General features: G+C 41.0%; 1 protein-coding gene across 1 annotated transcript in view; it reads right to left on the bottom strand.

Moving 5' to 3' along the window:
* FGD6 (FYVE, RhoGEF and PH domain containing 6) overlaps nucleotides 1–22,893 on the bottom strand; it is a 149,898-nt gene that overhangs the window by 55,769 nt on the left and 71,236 nt on the right. Inside the window, exons 6-8 of the mRNA XM_064376872.1 lie at nucleotides 14,605–14,756; nucleotides 9,272–9,428; nucleotides 6,126–6,213 (exon numbers count right to left, since the gene is read on the bottom strand). Coding sequence (XP_064232942.1) covers nucleotides 6,126–6,213; nucleotides 9,272–9,428; nucleotides 14,605–14,756 — 397 coding nt within the window. The remainder of the gene's footprint in view (nucleotides 1–6,125; nucleotides 6,214–9,271; nucleotides 9,429–14,604; nucleotides 14,757–22,893) is intronic.

Genomic DNA, 22,893 nt, shown 5'->3' with positions numbered 1-22,893 from the left:
ACAATTTTTAGGAATTGAGAAGGAGAAGGCTCAGTGGGGGCCTGAGTGGTTGGGCACAACCTCAAAGAGGAAGACTGTAGGTCCCATCAGGGCAGGGGCCACCACTGTGTTGTCTGCCAGTGAGTGTTCAGCTCAGGGCTAACTTCTATAAATATTTGTTGGTGGAGTGATTAATAGAGGAGAGAATCTGGCTTTGAAAGATAGCTTTCAAAAGACAGAGAGAAATCTACTATACCTACTAGACCAAAGCAAAAAAAGGTTCAGGTAATTCTGGGTTATAAACTGTTGTCTTTATACTATGAATAAGTGGGTTTTCAACTTTTCTAGTAAACAGAATGAAAGTGTGTCCTTAGAAGAGAAATTAGGCAACAACTGTGCTAGGCTACATAGAGGGATGATAAGAGGTAGCATGACCAGTAGCAAGAAATTGCTATAAAATGGCGTCACTTTAGTAAGGCCTGGCACGGAGCATAACAAAGAAATAAAAGGAGCAGGAACTAGAGGTGGAGGGAAATTTATTGGCAAATCCTACAGGGAGGAAAGAGAAAAGGGAAGGATTTCAGTCCTTTCCATAGTTTTGTGACTGGATAACTGAAAGAATGCTTTTACTCTTAAACATCCATCCATCCATCCATCCATCCATCCGTCCATCCAACACTCATTGATGCTACTGCTTGGGGATTCTCAACCTTATAAAAAAGAGCAACTTTCCCTTTCCCTGACTATACCTTTCAGTTGACTGAGTCCCTGTGTGTTCCAGGATCTATGCCTGACACTGGAATAGGATAATAAAGACAATCTCTACCCTGAAGAGATGAGAAAGAAGGAGATAAGTAATAATGTAAGTTGAGACTGCTCTGATAGCAGTGTGTTTTTTTCCCATTCTTTCCAACTTCAAATAGAACCTGGCCTGATAAACTGGCCTTGAGTAGCCAATACAAAAGTAAAATTTACAAGTTTTTTTTTTTTTTTTTGAGATAGAGTCCTGCTCTGTTGCCCAGGCTGGAGTGCTGTAAGGTCTTTTAGGCTGATTGACAGTGCCATGGACACCATGTTAACCTCTGTGACCTGCAGGGACACTCCAGATGAGTTCCTGGAAAACCTAAAGTAACTAGAAGACCCTGCAAAGATAAAGAAATGATCAACCTCTGTGTGCCTACTTAACTTTAAGACATTCTCTATTGTCCCTTATTCCCGCCCCAGTTGATAAGGCCATTCGACTCCACACCCTGTGACCCCCTCCCAGCTTGCAAAAAACCGCCCTAAACTGTAAATTCTGTAACTTTCCACTGCCCATCTCAAACCTATAAAACCAACTCCTATCCCACTGCCCTTTGCTGACGCCCTTTTCGGCCTCAGCCCACCTGCACCCAGGTGAATAAACAGCTATGCTGCTCAAACAAAGCCTGTTTAGTGGGGGGGTATCTTCATTCCTCACACACATTTTAACAAGTGCAGTGGCGCAATCTCGGCTCACTGCAACCTTTACCACCCGGGTTCAAGTGATTCTCCTGCCTCAGTCTCCTGAGTAGCTGGGATTACAGGTGAATGCCACCATGCCCAGTTAATTTTTATATTTTGTAGAGATGGGTTTTTGCCATGTTGGCCAGGCTGGTCTTAGACCCCTAGGCTCAAGCGATCTGCCCACCTCAGCTTCTCAAAGTGCTGGGATTACAGGTGTGAGCCACTGTGCCCAGCCAAAATTTACAAATATTTAGGCTTAAATTATATAAATCACTGATTTCATTATATAAATCACTGATTTCGTTATATAACTATATGCATTCTTTTAGATCCGGTTTTGAATTGATCTTAACAAAATACTAACAAGAATAAAGGTGTAAGTTTTTTACTGCAATGAAGGAAGAGATTGCCTAAATAGAATACCCTGTAGAAATCCAAAGTCAGTCCAGAAAAGAAAACACTTTCCTTGAAACAATTGAAAAACAAGACAATAGGCTGGTTATTTGAATAGCAGTGATAGACTGCTCTATCTGGGGATTTCCACTGATCTTTTCTAAAAGGATTCCAAAAGAAACCATCTTATCATCTACGAATATCTTGGTGGGAGGCACAAACCTACTTACATTGAGTCAGGCAGGAATGCTTTCCCTTCTCAACCTGAAACTTAATAGAGCAAAGTTGCCAGGAGTTGCCTCAAATGCATGAAGTACCACTCCTGTTTGCTCTTGCATGTTCTGTGCATTTGGAATCAATCCAAACTCCAAACTGGAAATAAAAGTACTTACCTCAGAAGGTTGTTAAAGGATTAAATCATTTGAGTTTTATTATCCAAAGTAATTAACATGTTTAGAAAGATGCAATTTTATGACCTAAAATCCAACTTTAAAAAATCTCAGGCTGGACACATCAGGCCTGTGATGCCAGCACTTTGGGAGGCCAAGGCAGGAGGATCACTTGATCCCAGGAGTTCAAGCCTAGTCTGGACAACATGGGGAAATCCTGTCTCTACATAAAATTAAAAAAAAATAAAAGAATCTCAGTGCCCAGACTCTTTCCTGCCTTGGGAGGACATTTCACCTTTCTTTTCAGGAGAAGATATCATCTCTAATATATCTTAGATCTCTAAAATGTCTCAATGTTATTCTTTGGACTAAAAACATTTTGGCTAATGAGATGTTTTAAACCTAGCTTAAAATCAGTTGAGATGGATTTTCATTCTCATTGCCCAGGCTGGGGTGCAGTGGCGTGCCCTTGGCTCATGGCAACCTCCGCCTCTTGAGTTCAAGTGATTCTCCTGCCTCAGCCTCCCAAGTAGCTGGGATTACAGACATGTGCCACCACACCCGGCTAATTTTGTATTTTTAGCAGAGATGGGGTTTCTCCATGTTGGTCAGGTTGGTCTCGGACTCCCAACCTCAGGTGATCTGCCAGCCTTGACCTCTCAAAGTGCTGGGATTACAGGCATTAGCCACCGCACCCAGCCCCAAAATTATTTCCTGAACAGCTTCAACATGTCTAAAACTGACCCAAATATTTTGGAGGGCATAAAATTATAGATATAAGACACACTTCCTGACCTCAAGGAGTTGAAGAACTGAAGGAATCAGAGATGGCTACAAAAAGAATGGACTTCTGACTGACTTCAGGTCAGGCTTGGAGGAAGGAAAGAATTTTAATCAATGGAAGAAAGGGCATAGGATGAAGAATACAAAGTCTATGTTCTTTCTTTAATTTTAGTCCTGATTTTGTGGACTTGAACAAGCCATTCATCACTTTTTCCCCTTCACAAATTCACCAGTATTGAGGGCCTACTATATATAAAGTATTGTGCATCAATTAACTAATGAGGTGGGCAGATCATCTGAGGTCAGCAGTTTGAGACCAGGCTGGCCAACGTAACAAAATCCTGTCTCTACTAAAAATACAAAACTTGGCCAGGTATGGTGGCTCATGTCTGTAACTCCAGCACTTCGGGAGGCTGAAGCAGGCGGATCACATGGTCAGGAGTTTGAGACCAGCTTGACCAACATGGTGAAACCTGGTCTCTACTAAAAATATAAAAATTAGCTGGGTGTGGTGGTTTGTGCCTATAATCCCAGCTACTCAGGAGGCTGAGACAGGAGAACTGCTTAAATCTGGGAGGCAGAGGTTGCAGTGAACCAAGATTGAGCCACTGCACTCCAGCATGGGCAAGAGCAAGATTTTGTCTCAAAAAAAAAAGTGGGGGTGGGTGGGGGGAAGCTGGGAAAAAAATTAATTAATTAAAATAGATAAATAAAAGATTTTTCAATCTAAAATTAAATAAGAGGTAGCTCAAAACTAAAAATAACTCCAAGCTCACATGATATTGGTATTATAAAACAAATTTTTTTTTTCTTTTTTTAAAGAGATAGAATTCTCACTATCACCCAGGCTGATGTGCAGTAGCATGACCATGGCTCACTACAGCCTCGAACTCCTGGGCTCAAGCTATCCTCCCATCAGCCTCCTGAGTTGCTGGGCTACAGGCATAACTAGATTTTAACTGTACCTAGTTAAAATCTGTTTTAGTAAAGAGAATTTTTTAAACCTGCTTTTGTCATTTCACCCTTTCTCAATCAAAAACAAAGCATGAAACCTAAATTTAACATATGTAGACTTTTTACTATTTAGAACAGTTATAGTGTGTGAAATAAAATAAATATGTAAAAATTATTCTTTGCATTAAAATTTCAGATTCATGCTCCATTCTCCTCCCATTTGAAACCATAGTTGTCTTTTGCCACTGAAAACAGTACTTCATTTGACAGCTGTGGAAACAGCCTACGCCATTCAATAACTGGTTTATGATAGAGCATTGAATTTATCTAACAAAAACACAACACGTGTATCAGTACTTCCCTTTGTCCTGTGTATTCCAAATCTTTGCTAAAAGCAAAGGAAAGAAAGAACAGATGGACAGGATATCCTTAAACTATTCAGTTGGCTTTATGTCATTCAGAGAGAAGTCTAGTGTCTGATTCATAGTTAGAAATTTAAATTACGGCTGGTTGTGGTGGCTCACACCTATAATTCCAGCACTTTGGGAGGCTGATCCGGCAGATTACTTAAGGTCAGCAGTTCAACACCAGCCCGGCCAACATAGCAAAATCCTGTCTCTACTAAAAATATAAAAATTATCTGGGCATGGTGGTACACACCTGTAACCCTGGCTATTCTGGAGGCTAAGGCAGGAGAATAGCTTGAACCTAAGAGAAGGTTGCACTGAGCCAAGATCGTGCCACTGCACTCCAGCCTGTCCTAGGGCTAAAAGGTAGGTCTCCCTCATGAGCAGTCTTCCTGCCACTAGGCAAGCTTTGAAGTGCTGAATTCTTTGCCTAAAGGGAAATGAGGAAATCCTGGTTTTTCAAGATTCACATATTACCTCCAATACAGCTCGTGGCTTAAGAGAGTGAAGTTAAGGAGAAAAGCAGACAACAATTTCTTAAGGGGAGTAACAGAAACCAAGTACCTCCAAATTTACTTATAGAAAATTACAACACATTGACTTTAGGGTCGTGGCCACATTTTGATGTCCTTGTCCATTTTGATATAATTTTTAATATTATGTATGCATATTAAGTCACTGTACATCCAATACAGTTCAGCAAATATTCCAGAGAACCTAGTAGTGGGTATTGGATAATTATGTTTAGTACTGAGACTGTACCAGCCTTTTTGTGATGCCAAACCACTTAATCTCCATAAGCCTGTAATCTCATCAGTGAAGATAAAATTCTGACATTTGCATGGCTATGGTGAGGATTTAAAGAGCCAGTGAATATAAAGGCCTGATTACAGTATGTTCCTTCACTCAGTGTTTTTACTTTTTTCTTTCTTTCTTTTTTCCTTAGTAGACAGACATAGCTCTATAATCTTGAAACTTACAGTCTAGAAGAGGATAGACTATAATCATGACAAGGAAATAATCAGGATAAGGATAAGAATACTACTATTACTAATAATAGTAGAAGTTAATACTTAGGTAGAACTTGTTGTAATTAAAGCATTATTCTTGTTGTTGTTTTTTTTTTTTTTTTAAGATAGGGGTCTCGGGTCTCACTATGTTGCCCAGGTTAGTCTCAAACTCCTGGGCTCAGAGATCCTCCTGCCTCAGCCTCTCCAATAGCTGGGACTCTAGGCGTGTCCACGGCACCCAGCTATGGTACTATTCTAAGGACTGTCCACATTTATCTCATTAATCAAACCTTATAACAACCTTCTGAGGCAAGTAACTAGGGCCATGATAGTGCTATATAAATATGTGGGAGTGACCCTCTAAACTCCATTCTTGAGTGGTTGGGGAAAGTACCTTCTTGGAATTAATAATATTAGATAAAACAATGTGGGGGTATGGGGTTGGGATGGTGAAAGATGTTCTGAATTAAAAGTAACTACATGTATGAATGCCCAGAGGTGAAAATGCACACATTGATGGATGATCAAAGAACCAAAAGCAGTTCCATTCAGGCAACAAATATGTGAAGTACACAAGCAATCTACAAATCCACATAATAGGCAATGTGGTGACTGGGGTGATATACAAAGAGAGGCACTCTTAGGAAAGGCAGAGTTTCATAAAGGCAAGAGTTGGCTGATGGGTAAACCAACTGGATGGTTGGCAAAATGCTGGAGAAGCCCACCTGTCAGCAACAGCCTGTACTGGGGGATCCTCTGAACCGGCTTGAGCAGGTAGTGCTTGAGGGCCAGATTAGCACAGCGAGGGCTCATCTGAAAGGAGAAGGCATCCAAAATAAGCACAAGTGTTTTCTAAGAAGCAAGGGGCCCAGATTCAAGCGCTCAGGAAGCCAAACTTTAAACACTAAGCAACTCTAGAAAGTGATTCGGAGAGGCTCCCTTTCATTTTAAGGTACAGCTGTTACATACACTGGGAGTAAACCCCAGCCAGATTTACCACCAAGCCCCACCGGTTCCTGTAGGCAGTCCCTGAAATCACTTGCTCCTAGGGAAAACTTGTTCACAGCCCTCTTAAAGAGTGTGGTGGCCACAGTCTGTGTCCTAAGCTAGTTAGAGCCCACCCTACCCAGCAGCTCCCACTTGTATTGATAAATACAAACAAATCCCAATGGACCAAGAAGGAAATGCATGGCCCCCAAAATAAGGCAGTGGAAATACAACTGCCAGGAATTGGATTCAAATAATAATCAGAGCCTTGCAGTCAATATAGTCAAAAAAAGGGTGGTGGCGGGGAGAACCGTAGAAAGTAAAGATAACCTGAAAAGCAGCCTTGCTTAGTATTCCTTCTTTAAGAAGCCTGAAGAATGTAAATACCTTTTGCAGATGCATGGCCTTATAAAAAGCCCTCAAATCACAGTTTTTATAGGAGCATCTGATTGTGGAACCACATTTTGGCTTGACTATAAAGACATTTGGTTATCCCTTGAAACCTCTCTTCCTTAGAATGTACAACCAACATCTACGTCAGCCCATTCCTGAGCCTCACTCTCATTCTCCAACTCGAGAGTTTACTGTGAGGTGGCATCAAAAAGGCCAAGTAAAAATGTCCCTGCATCCTAAGAACTACAAAAAAATGTCATGCTTCTAACATAGACCAAGTTGGTAGGTAAGTTTTTTCAGATTTGCTCAGACTTTTACCATTTTCTAAATACGTATCACCACTGTCTGGTACAGAGAGTGATTATTAAATTATAATGATCATGCATGTTAAGAAAGTATCTTTCATTTAAGCATCATTAATCCAGATTGCTAATTATCCTGGCCTTATGACTTCCTGTTTTCTTTTCTTTTTTTTTTCTTTTTGGAGACAGAGATTTGCTCTTGTTCCTAGGCTGGAGTGCAATGGTGTGATCTCGGCACACTGCAACCTCCGCCTCCTGGGTTTAAGTGGTTTTCCTGCCTCAGCCTCCTCAGTAGCTGGGATTACAGGCATGTGCCACCAAGTCCGGCTAATTTTGTATTTTTAGTAGAACTGGGGTTTCTCCATGTTGGTCAGGCTGGTCTCAAACTCCCGACCTCAAGTAATCCCTCCGCCTCAGCATCCCAAAGTACTGGGATTATAGGTGTGAGCCACCACACCCGGCTTGGTTTCCTGTTTTTTTTTCCTTTTGTTAATAAGGTAATACAATAACTCACTGGACTCTTACCAAAACCTGGGTCAATCATCAGTTGCCACAATTATATCATACTTTGTTTTTTGATAGCATAAAGACAACAGAGGAGAGGAAAAGAAGATTACAGGTGACTTTAAAGTTTAATTATTTACCTATTACCCAAATCAGAAATCAGCAATATCATAATGTTTTAAAAACTTTTCATTTCGGCTGGACATGGTGGCTTACACTTATAATCCCAGCACATTGGGAAGCCGAGGTCGGTGGAGCACGAGGTCAGGAGTTTGAGACCAGCCTGTCCAACAAAGTGAAATCCTGTCTCTACTAAAAATACAAAAATTAGCTGGGCATGGTGGTGAGTGCCTGTAATCCCAGCTACTTGGGAGGCTGAGGCAGGTGAATCACTTGAACCCAGGAGGTGGAGGTTGCAGTGAGCCAAGATCGTGCCACTGCACTCCAGCATGGGTGACAGAGCCAGACTCCATCTCAAAAAAAACCCCAAAAAACAAAAAACAAACAAAAACAAAAAACTTTTCATTTCTAGTTTTGTGTGGATGGAATTCAGTGATCTTTTTTAAGTTTCAAAACAGAGAAATAAGTACTAAAATACAGTACCCAAATTTTATTCCAAATTGGTAGAATGGATTTGTGATTTTATCCCCAATTAAATCAGTTCCACCCTTACAACTCTGAGTCAAAAGTAAAAGCTTTGGCTGACACATGCTCTAAACAGGTTATTACTTTTTCTTAACTTTGGCACCAAAATCATGTTACTTATTTATCTGAAGGGAAACATAAATTCTATTTGCCATCCATTATTGTAAGTTAGTTGTTAGGATAAAAGAAAAAGTTAAATTAAAAGTTAAGAAATGTTCCTTAGAGTAATCAAATTCATTGAGTCAGAAAGTAGAATGGTGGTTGCCAAGGGCTGGGAGGGAAGAGAGTATGGCGAGTTAATGTTTAATGCCTATAGTTTCAGTTTTGCAAGATGAAAAGTTCTAGAGATCTGGTTGCACAAGAATGTCAATGTACTTAACACTACTGAACTGTACACTTAAGAATGGTTAAAATGGTAAGTTTATGCTATATGTATTTTACCATAGTTTAAAAAGTCCCATCAGAATATTCTTTCTGGCTAGGCGCAGTGGCTCATCACCTTGGGAGGCCAAGGAAGGTGGACCACTTGAGGTCAGAAATTCAAGACCAGACTGGCCAACATGGTGAAACCCCATCTCTACTGAAAATACAAAAAATTAGCCAGGTGTGGTGGTGCATGCCTATAATCCCAGCTATTCAGGAGGCCAAGGCAGAAGAATTGCTTGAACCTTGGAGACGGAAGTTGCAGTGAGCCAAGATTGCGACATTGTACTCCAGCCAGGGCCACAGAGCAAGACTCTGTCTCAAAAAAAAAAAAAAATTCTTAAGCTCCTCTTTCCCCACCTTCTTCCCATCCCCCCTTAAAAAAATTCTTTCCAAGTCAAAATATTCCCATATGCAATAGCAGATTTTCAAAATTAAGTCATGTATACTGCTTGAGTTCTCACCATTTAAATTGTTCAATTCCTTCTTTGATTTTGAAGGGATTATATTTTAACATCTTTTTGTTTGCAAGCTTTGTTTTCAATGACTGTAATTTATTATTAAAGCTTCACAACAAAAACAAAGAGAAGTGTTCAACATTAGATGGTGGCAAATACCTCAAATTCTCTAACAACAGCAGCAAAACCTGGATTTTTCTTGCACTGTTCATCCAACAAGGCTATATTCTTATCAAATTCTTTGATGTAGGTAGAATACATTTTTAGATATGGTCCCTTTTTTACAAAGATATCAGCAATTCTTTGTTGTTCAGTCCTATGGATAGAGAAGAGATACACACAAATATAAAGAGAGAGTGATTAACATATCCAATGATAAGCAGAATCCACATCGAAGGCATCAACTTATCTTTTTTTCCTCTTCTTATAAGACATATCTCAAAATGCCTACTCTTCACCATTTCCACTGCCACCATCACTGCCTAAACTCACTGGTCTCCCTGCTTCCATTCTTGCCCTCTCCAAACTATTCTTCAGCACAAGGAGAGAGTTTAAAAAAATATTTGTCGGCCGGGTGTGGTGGCTCACGCCTGTAATCCAAGCACTTTGGAGGCCAAGGTGGGTGGATCACCTGAGGTCGGGAGTTCAAGAACAGCCTGACCAACATGGTGAGACCCCATCTTAAAAAAAAAAAAAAAAATTGTCATACCATGTGACTTACAATGGCCCTATATTACATATAGGATGAAAGCAAACTCCTGGGCCAGGCGCAGCAGCTCACACCTGTAATCCCAGCACTTTGGGAGGCTGAGGCAGGTAGATCACCTGAGGTCAGGAGTTTAAGACCAGCCTGGTCAACATGGTAAAACTGACTCTCTACTAAAAATACAAAAATTAGCCCGGCAAGGTGGCTCATACCTGTAGTACCAGCTACTTGCGAGGCTGAGGCAGGAGAATTGCCTGAATCCAGGAGGTAGAGGTTGCAGTGAGCTAAGATCACACCACTGCATTCCAGCCTGGGTAACAGAGCGAGATTCCATTAAAAAAAAAAAAAAAAAAATCCTTGGCCGGGGAGGTGGCTCATGCCTGTAATCCCAGTACTTTGGGAGGCTGAGGCGCACAGATCACTTGAGGTCAGAAGTTGGAGACCAGCCTGGCCAACATGGTGAAAGCCCATCTCTACTAAAAATACAAAAATTAGCTGGGTGTAGTGGCAAGCGCTTGTAATCCCAGCTACTCAGGAAGCTGAGGCAGGAGAATCACTTGAACCCAGTAGGTGGAGGTTGCAATGAGTCGAGATTGCACCACTGCACTCCAGCCTGGGTGACAGAGTGAGACCGTCTCAAAAAAAGAGAAAAAGAAGAAAAACAAACTCCCTACCTGGCATACAAAGGCCTACCCTTTCTGACCCCTGTCACACTTCTCTTCCTCTTCCCCATTTCTCTCCCACCACACTGGCCTTCTTGATCTTCTTTGGACACATGGAGTTCATCTGCACTATGCATACTTCCACTAATAGTTCCACATGCCTGGAAATATAAAACTCTGGCTGCCTCCTCCTTTTTTTTCAGATGTCAATGTAAATACACCGCCTTCACAGAGGGCCTTCTTTGACCACCCAAGCTTCATTCGCTACCACAGCATCCTATTTTCAGTCTCTGCAACACAGAAACTGCTTCTGATAGCTTTCATATCTGTTTATCTGGTCCTTCCCCTATTAAATGTCTGCTCCATGAAAGCAAGAAGTCTGTTTTGTGCACTGGGATAATTCCTACATACTTAGAGCACAGACTAGCACACAGTAGACATACAAACCTTGTTCAATGTGAAAATAAAATATTTCATCAATTGTTTTTAAAAGCCAATGGAAAAATGTTATTTCAGAATCAAGTAAAACCAAAGAATATGTATTGACTTGAACCCTATGAGAAAACTATTTTAATAAATAGAAAATTAGGCTGCATGCAGTGGTTCATGCCTATAATCCTAACACTTTGGGAGGCCGAGGAGAAAGGATCACTTGAGCCCAGGAGCTGAAGACCAGCCAGGGAAATATAGGGCAACTTGTCTCTACAAAAAATTAGCTGGGCATGGTGGGGCATGTCTGCAGTCCCAGCCACTTGGGTGGCTGAGGTGGAAGGATCACTTGAGCCCTGGGAAGTCAAGGCTTCAGTAAGCTGTGGTCACACCACTGAACTCTTGGCCTAAACAAGAGAGTGAAACTCTGTCTCAAAAAAAGAAGAAGAAAAAAGATCTGAAGCAAATAAGCTCCCCCACTTTTTTTTTTAATTTAAAACAAGAAAAAAAAAGGAATTTTTTGTTTTTTTGAGATGGAGTCTTGCTCTGTCACCCAGGATGGAGTCCAGTGGCATGTTCTCGGCTCACTACAACCTCTGCCTCCCAAGTTCAAGCGATTCTCCTGCTTCAGCCTCCTAAGTAGCTGGGACTACAGGCGCGAACCACCACACCTGGTTGATTTTTACATTTTTAGTAGAGATAGGGTTTCACCATATTAGCCAAGCTGATCTCAAAGTGCTGACCTCGTGATCCACCCGTCTCAGCCTCCCAAAGAGCTGGGATTACAGGCATGAGCCCCCATGCCGGACAGTAATTTTTTTTAGAAAAGAAAAGAAGGCCAAGTGTGGTGGCTCACGTTTGTAACCCCAGTACTTTGGGAGGCTGAGGCTGGTGAATCAGCTGAGGTCAGGAGTTGGAGTTCAGCCTGACCAACACGGTGAACCCCATCTCTACTAAAAGTACAAAAATCAACCGGGTGTGGTAGCATGCACCTGTAATCTCAGCTAATTGAAAGGCTGAGGCATGAGAATCGTTTGAACCCAGGAGGTGGAGGTTGCAGTGAGCTGAGATTGCGCCACTGCATTCCAGCCTGGGTGACAGAGGGAGACTCCATGAAGGGAAGGGGAGGCGAGGGGAGGAGAGATCTCATCCAAAGATTACAAAAATTTTGTCAGTAATAAGTGCTTTACCCATAATTGTAGTTTTAGGTGTTCCTTTCATCAATTTAGTTTGTTTTTCAGGAATGCTTAATATTTTAACACAGAACATGCACAGTTATAAACTTTTGGAAACTTTTAGTACAAGCAAAAAATATATTTAAGCCTCTTTACCACACTTGCTTCCACAAATATATATATCTTTTTAAGCCAATTCAGATTAATTTTTAAGATAATTTTTTTGAAGAAGAAGAAAATGACAGGGCCAGGCGCGGTGGCTCAAGCCTGTAATCCCAGCACTTTGGGAGGCCGAGGCGGGTGGATCACAAGGTCAAGAGATCGAGACCATCCTGGTCAATATGGTGAAACCCCGTCTCTACTAAAAATACAAAAAATTAGCTGGGCATAGTGGTGCATGCCTGTAATCCCAGCTACTCAGGAGGCTGAGGCAGGAGAATTGCCTGAACCCAGGAGGCGGAGGTTGCGGTGAGCCGAGATCGTGCCATTGCATTCCAGCCTGGGTAACAAGAGTGAAACTCCGTCTCAAAAAAAAGAAAAAAAAAAAAAAAGAAAATGACAAAGTATATACAGGAATAACCTTGGTAATTACATTTTACTTCTTTTTTGCCTTTTCCTGAGATGGAGTCTCGCTCTGTCATCCCGGTTGGAGTACAGTGGTGTAATCTTGGCTCACTAAAGCCTTTTCCTCCCAGTTCAGCCTCCCGAGTAACTGGGATTACAGGCACCCACCACCATCTCTGGCTAATTTTTGTATGTTTAGTAGAGATCAGGTTTTGCTGTATTGGCCAGGCTGGTCTCGAACTCCTGACCTCAGTGATCCACCCACCTCAGCCTCCCAAAATGCTGGGATTATAGGTGTGAGCCACCACCACCTGGCCTATCATGACCTTTAAAGACTACATTTTAGTCATTCCTCAGTCCTTAATTGTGTGTTATTTTATACTTACGCTACTGCTAAGTATTAATTGCTTATCTGCCATATTTTCCCAACATATAGAGGCAAGATATTTCCAAAACAAGCAGAGGGTATCTTTCTGGCTTATACATAAAGAAAGCTTAGAGAAATTTTTATCATGAAGGTAGGTGATACTATTTTCTTATTGTAATCATGCTGATTACAATAAATGATCTAGTTTGTTTTTCAGGAATGCTTAATATTTTAACACAGAACATGCACAGTTATAAACTTTTGGAAACTTTTAGTACAAGCAAAAAATATATTTAAGCCTCTTTACCACACTTGCTTCCACAAATATATATATCTTTTTAAGCCAATTCAGATTAATTTTTAAGATAATTTTTTTTTTGAAGAAGAAAATGACAGGGATTTAACATGATCTTCAACAATAAATTCAATCCTCCTAAACCAATCTTTCTACATTATTTCCACAGAAGTCACCAAAGTCTCTGCATACTTATTTTCTTCAGCCTAGTGGAAGTAGCTTCCAATACTAACCTTTCAGTATTCTTTTCCTGTTCTGAAATTTACAGCTTCTACAAGGATGTCATACATATATAAATTTGCCTTTTTTGGGAGGCTGAGGCAGTTGAATCACCTGAGGTCAGGAGTTTGAGACCAGCCTGACCAATATAATAAAACCCCATCTCTACTAAAAATATAAAAATTAGCCGGGCATAGTGGCATGTGCCTGTAATCCGCACTACTGGGGAGGCCAAGATAGGAGAATTGCTTGAACCCAGGAGGCAGAGGTTGGAGCGAGCCGAGATTGCATCATTGTACTCCAGCCTGAGCAACAAGGGCAAAACTCGGTCTTAAACAAATAAATAAATAAATAATTTGCCTTTCCAAATTATTTCAGTGAATGGCCTCTTTAACTGGAAAAAGAGTTTCATGACCTGTAGTTCCAGAAGGTAAATAAAATACTCAGAAACTTCCAATGTGAATACAGCATCTGTCCACATTGAATCTCAAAAATCTTGATGGCATAAGTTCACCTACAGAAATTTAAATTGGCTGCATCTTGCTTTTGAGTCAGTGTTACCAAAGATTTGTTTAAAATAATAGTATTGAGCTTGGTGTGCCAAGGTTGTGAATTTTGGCCCATTGAAAAATAATCAATCTGGTCAGGCATGGTGGCTCAAGCCTGTAATCCCAGTACTTTGGGAGGCCGAGGCAGGCAGATCACCTGAGGTCAGGAGTTCGAGACCAGCCTGGCCAACATAGTGAAACCCCATCTCTCCTAAAAATACAAAAAATTAGCTAAGCATGGTGGCAGACACCTGTAATCCCAGCTACTTGGGAGGCTGAGGCAGGAGAAATGCTGGAACCTGGGAAGTCGAGGTTGCAGTGAGCTGAGATCGTGCCACTATACTCCAGCCTGGGCAACAGACTGAGACTCCATCTCAAAAAACAAAACAAAACAAAATCAATCTATGGGTAACTGCAAAGGTAAGACACTGAAACAACTCAATACACATCTCTGTCACATGTGAGGCCCTTATGGCTTAATCTAAAATTGGAAACACCAGGAAAATCTGAAAACAGTCCATTTTTACCAGTGCAACATTCTTTCCTCCAGTTCCTTCAGAAGATCCCGGTTGAGCTCATACAGCTGAGGCAAGTAGTATAGGATCTGATTTAGAATCCGGTCCTCAATCACTGGTTTCCCAAGTTGCCTGGAAGCATGAGCTACTGCATCCCGGAAATCCTATTACAGTCCAGAGCAGGAAAAACAATACACACGCATGTAACTTGATAACAAGCTTTTATCCTCAGTCCCCCTCTTCCCTAAAATGATACAGATTGCATAGCTGTATTTCCCATGAGGAATTACAAATCCAAAGTACCCCCTTCCTCCTACCCCACTCACCTAGATAGGAAATAAAAATAAAAAATAGTGGCTGAGATGATTATCTGATTTTCAAACAAACTATATGATATTTCTCTTAAATCTTTTAGTTTGATATCTTTACTTAGCAATTACACTAAGAGGGTATATGGTAATGCAATTCTAAATAGTCTTTAGAATTATTCCAGTACAATCAATATAAACATAATCCACTTATTTTAAAAGTCCCCAGGAGATCTTAGCTAATTTTATTCTGGATTTAAGAGTCCCACTGTCCACTTTCAGTCATCATTTCCCAACAACTGGAGCATCCTAAGTGAGGCACGTGGAGAGAGGCACGTGTTGCGGGTCTCCCTCTGTTGTCCAGAACGGAGCACAGTGGCCCAATCTTGGCTCACTACAACTTCCTGAATAACTGGGATTACAGGCACATGCCACCATGCCAGGCTCATTTTTGTATTTTTTGTAGAGATGAGGTTTCACCATGTTGCCCAGGCTGGTCTCGAACTCCTGAGCTCAAGCAATCCTCCCACCAGGGCCTCCCGAAGTGCTGTGATTATAGGCATGAGCCACCGTGCCTGGCAGGCACATGCTTGCTAATCAGAATCCTGGGATACAAGCCCTTGCTCCTTATTTAGTGTGTTTCCTTGGGCCAGCCTGATTTTCCTCATCTGCTAAATGAGTATAATAGTTATGAGGCTTAAATTAGATACTGCACATAAAGCTTTTTTTGCAATGCATTTGGCACACAGAATCAATGAAACATTTTAACTCTGGACCTGAAATTCTCCCCTCCCTCTAGCCAAACTCTCAATAAATTCACCAGGGTTTACACTTTTCACAAATAAGAATCTTTCCCTTCACATATTATTTTTCATCTACTGTTCTCTAGACTATCTATACCATGTTTTAATACAGGTCACTATCACCACACCCTATCACTCCAGAGGACTTGGAAAGGGTGGGGTAGGAGGTAAGTATTTGTCTATATTTCATTGTCCCCTAAGGGTGAGCCTCAAGATACAAGTAAAACCAAGTGAAACCTGTTCCACAGTCCTGAGGATTCAAAAACTAAGATTTGTTTCTTCTCAGAAACAGTGGTTTTAATTAAAATCTGAAAGCAAAGTTTGGGTAAATGACTAATAGGCCTTATCTTCCTTTACCTTTATTTCCAACCACTTTCCTTTCGGGGATTTACTGGGTAAATTAAATCAACAAAAAAAGATGCTGTTCTTTCCAATGATCCTTTCAACACCTGCCCCTAATATACATATATATATTAACCATGAGGTTTTTTTTTTAATACTCTGGGCACAAAAAACCGCACAGATAACAAGTATATGAAAGGATTCTTTTCCTAAACTATGGCAATTTTGAAGAAGTCCAATCCTCTTATGCCTATCAATGCTAAAAAAAAACCCTTCACTTAGGACTCAGTACCTGCCACTAAGTTTATTGATCCAACAGTCACATTAGCCCAAAGGAGCCAACTACTCACACTAGTAACTAAAGGACTAACTTGTATAGCTAATTAGTATCATATAAAATAAGAATATTTAATTCTCATAGTATTATAAGCTCCAATCCAGAAAGCCACACAGAACATCTCCAGAAACCAAACGGATACCAGCCAAATTTCACCTCCCAACAGCTTGCTTCAATCAGCATTCACATCTACTAAGAAAAAATAGAGCCACTTAACACTTGAAAATCATTAGATTGTCTGCTATTGGGGAAGGCTACAGAATACATTTACATGTCATGAATAATGTATTCAAAGCAGAACAGTTAAACACTCTCTGTAATATCTTTTTGCTTTTGTTTTGACCAGTGCAGTGATTAATATAATTTGGATGCAAGAGGTCCTTGCTCAGCAAAGCAATAACCACTACCCTTTCTTCTGGTGGAGTAAGTTATGACTATATTTGTCTCCTGGCAGCAGGATAACTTTTGTTTCCCAGTTGGAAGGTATTTCCTCCGCCATGACAGTGACAGTAGATGTTAGCTGCTAAGTAACTTAAGGACCCGGTTTGACACAGCTTTTGCCAGATCCTGCATTTCATATGTCTGCCACCATTGCCAAAAAGGAAACTTGTTTATTTAAGACACATTTAACAGAGAGCATCCAAATCCAAACTGAGCTGACCAGTGAGATGGCTGCCTCTAAATGGATGCCCTTGTCACACACCAGGCAAAACTTTGCTTTTCCCAGTACTACTGGATGTTTTTAGGCAGCTCAGAATGATGACCCGTGATGTCATCTTTTAAATTATCAGTAGTATGTCAGAATAAAACAGAAATTTAATGATTAAAATAGCAAAAGTACACTTAATAAAGAGTATAAGAATTTAGAGTATAAAGCCGGCGCGGTGGTTCACGCCTGTAATCCCAGCACTTTGGGAGGCTGAGGCGGGTGGATCACAAGGTCAAGAGATCGAGACCATCCTGGTCAACATGGTGAAACCCCATCTCTACTAAAACTACAAAAAATTAGCTGGGCATGGTTGCGCATGCCTGTAATCCCAGCTACTCAGGATGCTGAGGCAGGAGAATTGCCTGAATCCAGGAGGCAGAGGTTGCGGTGAGCCAAGATCATGCCATTGCACTCCAGCCTGGGTAACAAGAGCGAAACTCCGTCTCAAAAAAAAAAAAAAAAATTTAGAGTATATATCCATGAAACCTAGAGGGTTCTTTTTTTTTTTTTTTTTTGAGACAGAGTTTTCCTCTTGTTGCCTAGGCTGGAGTGCAGTGGCACGATCTCGGCTCACTGCAACCTCCACCTCCCAGGTTCAAGCAATTCTCCTTCCTCAGCCTCCCAAGTAGCTGGAATTACAGGCATGTGCCACTATGCCTGGCTAATTTTGTATTTTCAGTAGAGACAAGTTTTCTCCATGTTGATCAGGCTGGTCTCAAACTCTCGACCTCAGGTGATCCGCCTGCCTTGGCCTCCCAAAGTGCTGCTATTACAGGCGCTTGCCACTACGCCTGGCCTACATTTTTTTTTTTTTTTTTTGAGATGGAGTTTCTCTCTTGTTGCCCAGGCTGGAGTGCAGTGGCGCAATCTCGGCTCACTGCAACCTCTGCTTCCCGGGTTCAAACAATTCTCCTGCCTCAGCTTTCTGAGTAGCTGGGATTACAGGCACCCACCACCACGCCTGGCTAATTTTTGTATTTTTAGTAGAGATGGGGGGGTTTCACCATGTTGATCAGCCTGATCTCGAACTCCTGACCTCAGGTGATCTACCTGCCTCAGCCTCCCAAAATGCTGGGATTACAGGCGTCAACCACCATGCCCAGACTTTTTAATTTTATTTTTTTTGAGACAGAGTCTTGCTCACTCTGTCACGTCCAGGCTAGAGTGTAGTGGCGAGATTTCAGTTCACTGCAACCTCCTACTCCTGGGTTCAAGCCATTCTCTTGCCTTGGCCTCCCCAGTAGCTGGGATTACAGGTATAGGCGTTTGGCTAATTTTTTGTATTTTCAGTAGAGACAGGGTTTCACCATATTGGCCAGACTGGTTTCAAACTCCTGGCCTCAAGTGATTTGCCTGTCTCAGCCACCCAAAGTGCTAGGATTACAGGCGTAAGCCATTGTGTCCAGCCAGAGAATTACATATTTAAAGTAAGCACTCGACAAATATTCTGTACTAGTCAGGTTCCTGAATCTTTTCTTAGGTCCATCTGTGCACTTTCTTATAAAATCCAGTTTTAGCAAGAACCTCCCACCCTCGATATTGTTCGGGTTCCTCATCTTCTACCATTGTCCGGGCGATGTATGATGGCCCTGGCTGGTCTGTCTTCAGCAAGGATCCTGTTAAGTAGGTTTAGCCAGAATCTCCCTTACTCCTGAAGTTTCTTCTTAGTAATTTTCCATCCACTAACTCCCACTTCGTTCCTCTTTGGTTATAAATTCCCACTTGCCCATAATATATTTGGAGGTGAGCCTGATCTCTCTCCACTACTGCAAAATCCCACTGCAGTGGTTCCTATGCCTATTGTTTTTTGTTTTTGAGATGGAGTCTTGCTCTGCCACCCACGCTGGAGTGTGGTATGATCTCAGCTCACTGCAACCCTTGCCTCCTGGGTTCAAGTGATTCTCCTGCCTCAGCCTCCCAAGTAGCTGGGATTACAGGTATATGCCACTATGCCCGGCTAATTTTTGTATTTTTAGTAGAGACGGGGTTTCATCATGTTGGCAAAACTGGTCTCGAACTCCTGACCTCAAGTGAACTGCCTGCTTTGGCCTCCCACGCCTGGGATTACAGGCATGAGCCACTGCACCAGGCCCCCTATGCCTATTGTGATAGTCCTGAATAAAGCCTTCTGCACTGTGCTTTAGCAAGTGTCACTGGCCGGGCAGTATGGCTCACACCTGTAATCCCAGCACTTTGGGAGGCCAAGGTGGGTGGCTTACCTGAGGTCAGGAGTTTGAGACCAGCCTGACCAACATGGAGACCCCATCGCTATAAAAAAGAAAAGTGTCATTGAATAATTAGGCTCCATTCCTAATTATGGCCTCCATAACCACATGTAGCAGCCCGGACTGCAGTCTCATTCCCTCACCTCTTGGGCCACCATTCCCTGACAGCTGTGTGCTATGGCCCCAGTGCCAGATGTAACTAATTCACACAGGAACCACACACAGAATCTTTAACTTCTCAGCTCTTCATGAACCTCTACCATTGCCAAAACTGGTTCCACTGGGGGGAGGTGACATCTTTTTTTTATAAAAAGGATGATTACAACATATGCCTGGTTATTTTTCCAAATGTTAACAACCAGGATAATTTGGGAAAGTGTGATGACACTTAAAAGCCAGAGGCAAAGCTATTTTGAAGAAGAAGAATCTAAATTCACCAACACCTCCTTGACAAAATCAGTGAGGATGCAAGTCATTAGGATTAGCCCTTCAAAAGTTAGATCCAGAGTTTAACTTTTCACACTGGAAAAGCTGGGTAATTAAGATATTAAAGTGGGAGGGGAGGAGTTAAGACTGTAAAAATGTTAGTTAGCTATAGAGTTTATTAGCATTCAGTACCTAGACTTCATCCTTATAATAAAACCTACCAAAGATTCTGCATGCCAAATTGAACCATCTACACTGTAGTTTCTGGTCATAATAACCTAATGCTTGTTTAATGTGGAATTTGTAGAGCTAAAAATGGGACTCTGAATTATGAAGCATATGATAATATTATTCTTACTAATTCCCCCAAACCTACAAGTAAGAATCAGATCAACTTTAAGTTGATCTTTAATTCTTTTGAGATAATAACATACCAGACTTGCCAGCTCGAATCACTTAGGGAAGACCTAAGCAAAAAATCAATGCAAATAAAATCAAGTATAAGCATCTGAGGCAATGAAGCACAAAACAGATGGCCTTCTTCATGGGGTCAGGCTTTTTATCTCCAGCACCAACGAGGAGTATGTGACTTAATTACCAGCTGTCCTGACTAAGCCACCTGACCTCAGGCCATTACTTAACTACTATCATGACACAGTGAATTACAAAGACCAGATGAACATATGGACAGATATGGAGCCCTACAAGGTTCCCTGACCTCATGAAGGATACCAGGAATCACTTCACTTTAAACAAAAGCAAAGCAGCTGTTGAGGTCAAAGTGCTATGATAAATATGCAGAAATGAGTGTGAAACTATGAAGTAAAAGTAGAGGTGGGAAAGTCCCCACATTAACCATTTGACCTTGTTTTTAAAATGAAAATTTTTCTCAATGAAATTATTCTTCCCTCTTTATATGGAGACCTGGTGATACAGTACATATTCATCAGTGGTGCATAATCATCAATGCAAAACTGTAGAAAACATAACTGAAAGCAATCTTGTATGTTTAGCTTCCAATCTCCTTTAACTAACAAGTAATCATCATAATATGTCTAAGTGACCAAGATCTAGCTTCATTTTTATCTTTAGAAGACGAAAAACCAGTTTCTCTCGTTTCCAGGGCAACTAAAAGAATTCTGAAAGCAAGCTAATACATCCAAAGATACACTATATCCTATACAGCATGGTAGAGATTTCAAGTAATAATTTTAAATCAATTTCTAAAGAACCACTAAGTACAAGGGCTCAGACAGACCAGACTTCAAAGTCTGGTTCTGCTATTATTAAGTAGTGAGTTATTTTTGACAGTTAGCTTACTTCCTTCATTGAAAAAAAGAATAACATCTATCCGATAAAGTTATGAGGATTAAAATAGATAACTGATGTAACATAGCATGCTGCAAGGAACATAGAGAGCACTTAATAGAAGACTATTTATTTAATTAAAGGAGATTTGGTTAAGTTAAATGATCAGATGAACACCGTTTAAGATCTATAAGTCACCTTCCCTCCCTCTCTCCCATTGCTGCCAAAAAAAGGATCCACAAGTCCCTGAAGGCTTGGAAAGAGAGCTCTGAAACAGAGGCATCTAAAGAGAAGGAAATATCAAACCAAGGTAGGAAAAACACCTCAGCAGCAAAACAAAGGTGCTCTGAACAATGAACTTCATTCAGCGAAGGGCAGTTCTCACGTGAACTAAGCTGCTCTAGAGTGAAGATTTGGTAGCCATGTTAACAGAAGCTAGAGGAAGATTCTTTATAACTAAAGAAGAAATGCCGACAATGGTTCACGAGACTCAGAAGACAGGTTGTATTCAGTAAAACAGAATCAAGTAATTTTAACATGGAAAAAAAAACATGAGAACTGAGAAGGTCTTCCATTTCATTTATAATGCAATAAATCTCTTCTATTTAGTAATAAGACATTTGAATGCCCAGGGTAGCTTTGCCTCTGGTTCTATAGATCTTATTGAGTCTCTCAAATTTTCAAGGGGATGTATGTCTCCACCTAAAGAAATTAGTGAAACAAAGATGCTTCATTACTAAGATGAGGTAACCAGTCCATCTTTCTCTAAAAACCCCTTCCAAATATTTTTTAAATGCATACTATTTGTACATTTATAGAATACTTTTATAGAGATATTTACTAAGTCTAGTTTCCATCAGAAAGCAAATAAATAATCAAAAATTACTTGTACTTAATTATATTTAAAAAAGAAAAAAAAGAATTTCCAAAGCTAGGGATTTTTTTCAGGCCCCTGTGTTTTTTCTTTTTTTGAGACAGAGTCTTGCTCTGTCACCCAGGCTGGAGTGCAGCAGCACCATCTCATCGCACTGCAACCTCTGCCTCACGGGTTCAAGTGATTCTCCTGCCTCAGCCTCCCGAGCAACTGGGACTACAGGCGCACCACAACACCTGGCTAATTTTTGTATTTTAGTGGAGATGGGGTTTCGTCATGTTGGCCAGGCTGGTTTCAAACTCCTGACCTCATGTGATCTACCCTCTTCAGCCTCCCAAAGTGCTGGGATTACAGTTGTGAGCCACCATGCCAGGCCAGGCCCCCAGGTTTCTGTTGGACCAAGTACAGAGCACAGGTAATCATTTAGTGAATATGAATCATCCATAAGTGTAACTCACTTTTCATGTTCATATGTATCCATTCAAAGAAAAGCTGACAATAATGATACCGTTTGCCAAGACATAAATGGATGCATATTCAGTGAACCTTTCATTTCTCCACAATTAAGCCTAATTTATGATGTTAATAATTACACCACATAAGTAAATTATCACCACAGCTCCCTTTTTCATTGTTTGATCTACCTTTTCCTTTTGTTTGACCCCTTTCTTTTCTTAAGTCTTAATATCTTGCCTAAATATAATTGAAATAAAGTAACACAAAAACACTTCTTTAACTGTCAATGCATAATAAAACTTGTGAAAACTTGCAAGTACAAAGAAGTGCATGAGAAAAATGAATAGGCACTCAGACACATGTCATAAGTTTTTCCTAACAAGTCTGTTCAAGTTGACAATTACAGGCTAGCTGCAGTGGCTCAGGCTAGTAATCCCAGCACTTTGGGAGGCTAAGGTAGGCTGATCGCTTGAGCCCATGAGTTTGAGATCAGCCTAGGTAACATGTCGAAAA

The sequence above is a fragment of the Aotus nancymaae genome, unplaced genomic scaffold, assembly GCF_030222135.1.
Source record: "Aotus nancymaae isolate 86718 unplaced genomic scaffold, 86718_ANA_hifiasm-v0.15.2.pri h1tg000016l, whole genome shotgun sequence".
In the NCBI taxonomy this organism is placed as follows: Eukaryota; Metazoa; Chordata; class Mammalia; order Primates; family Aotidae; genus Aotus; species Aotus nancymaae.
This window is presented reverse-complemented; position numbering and strand designations above follow the sequence as displayed.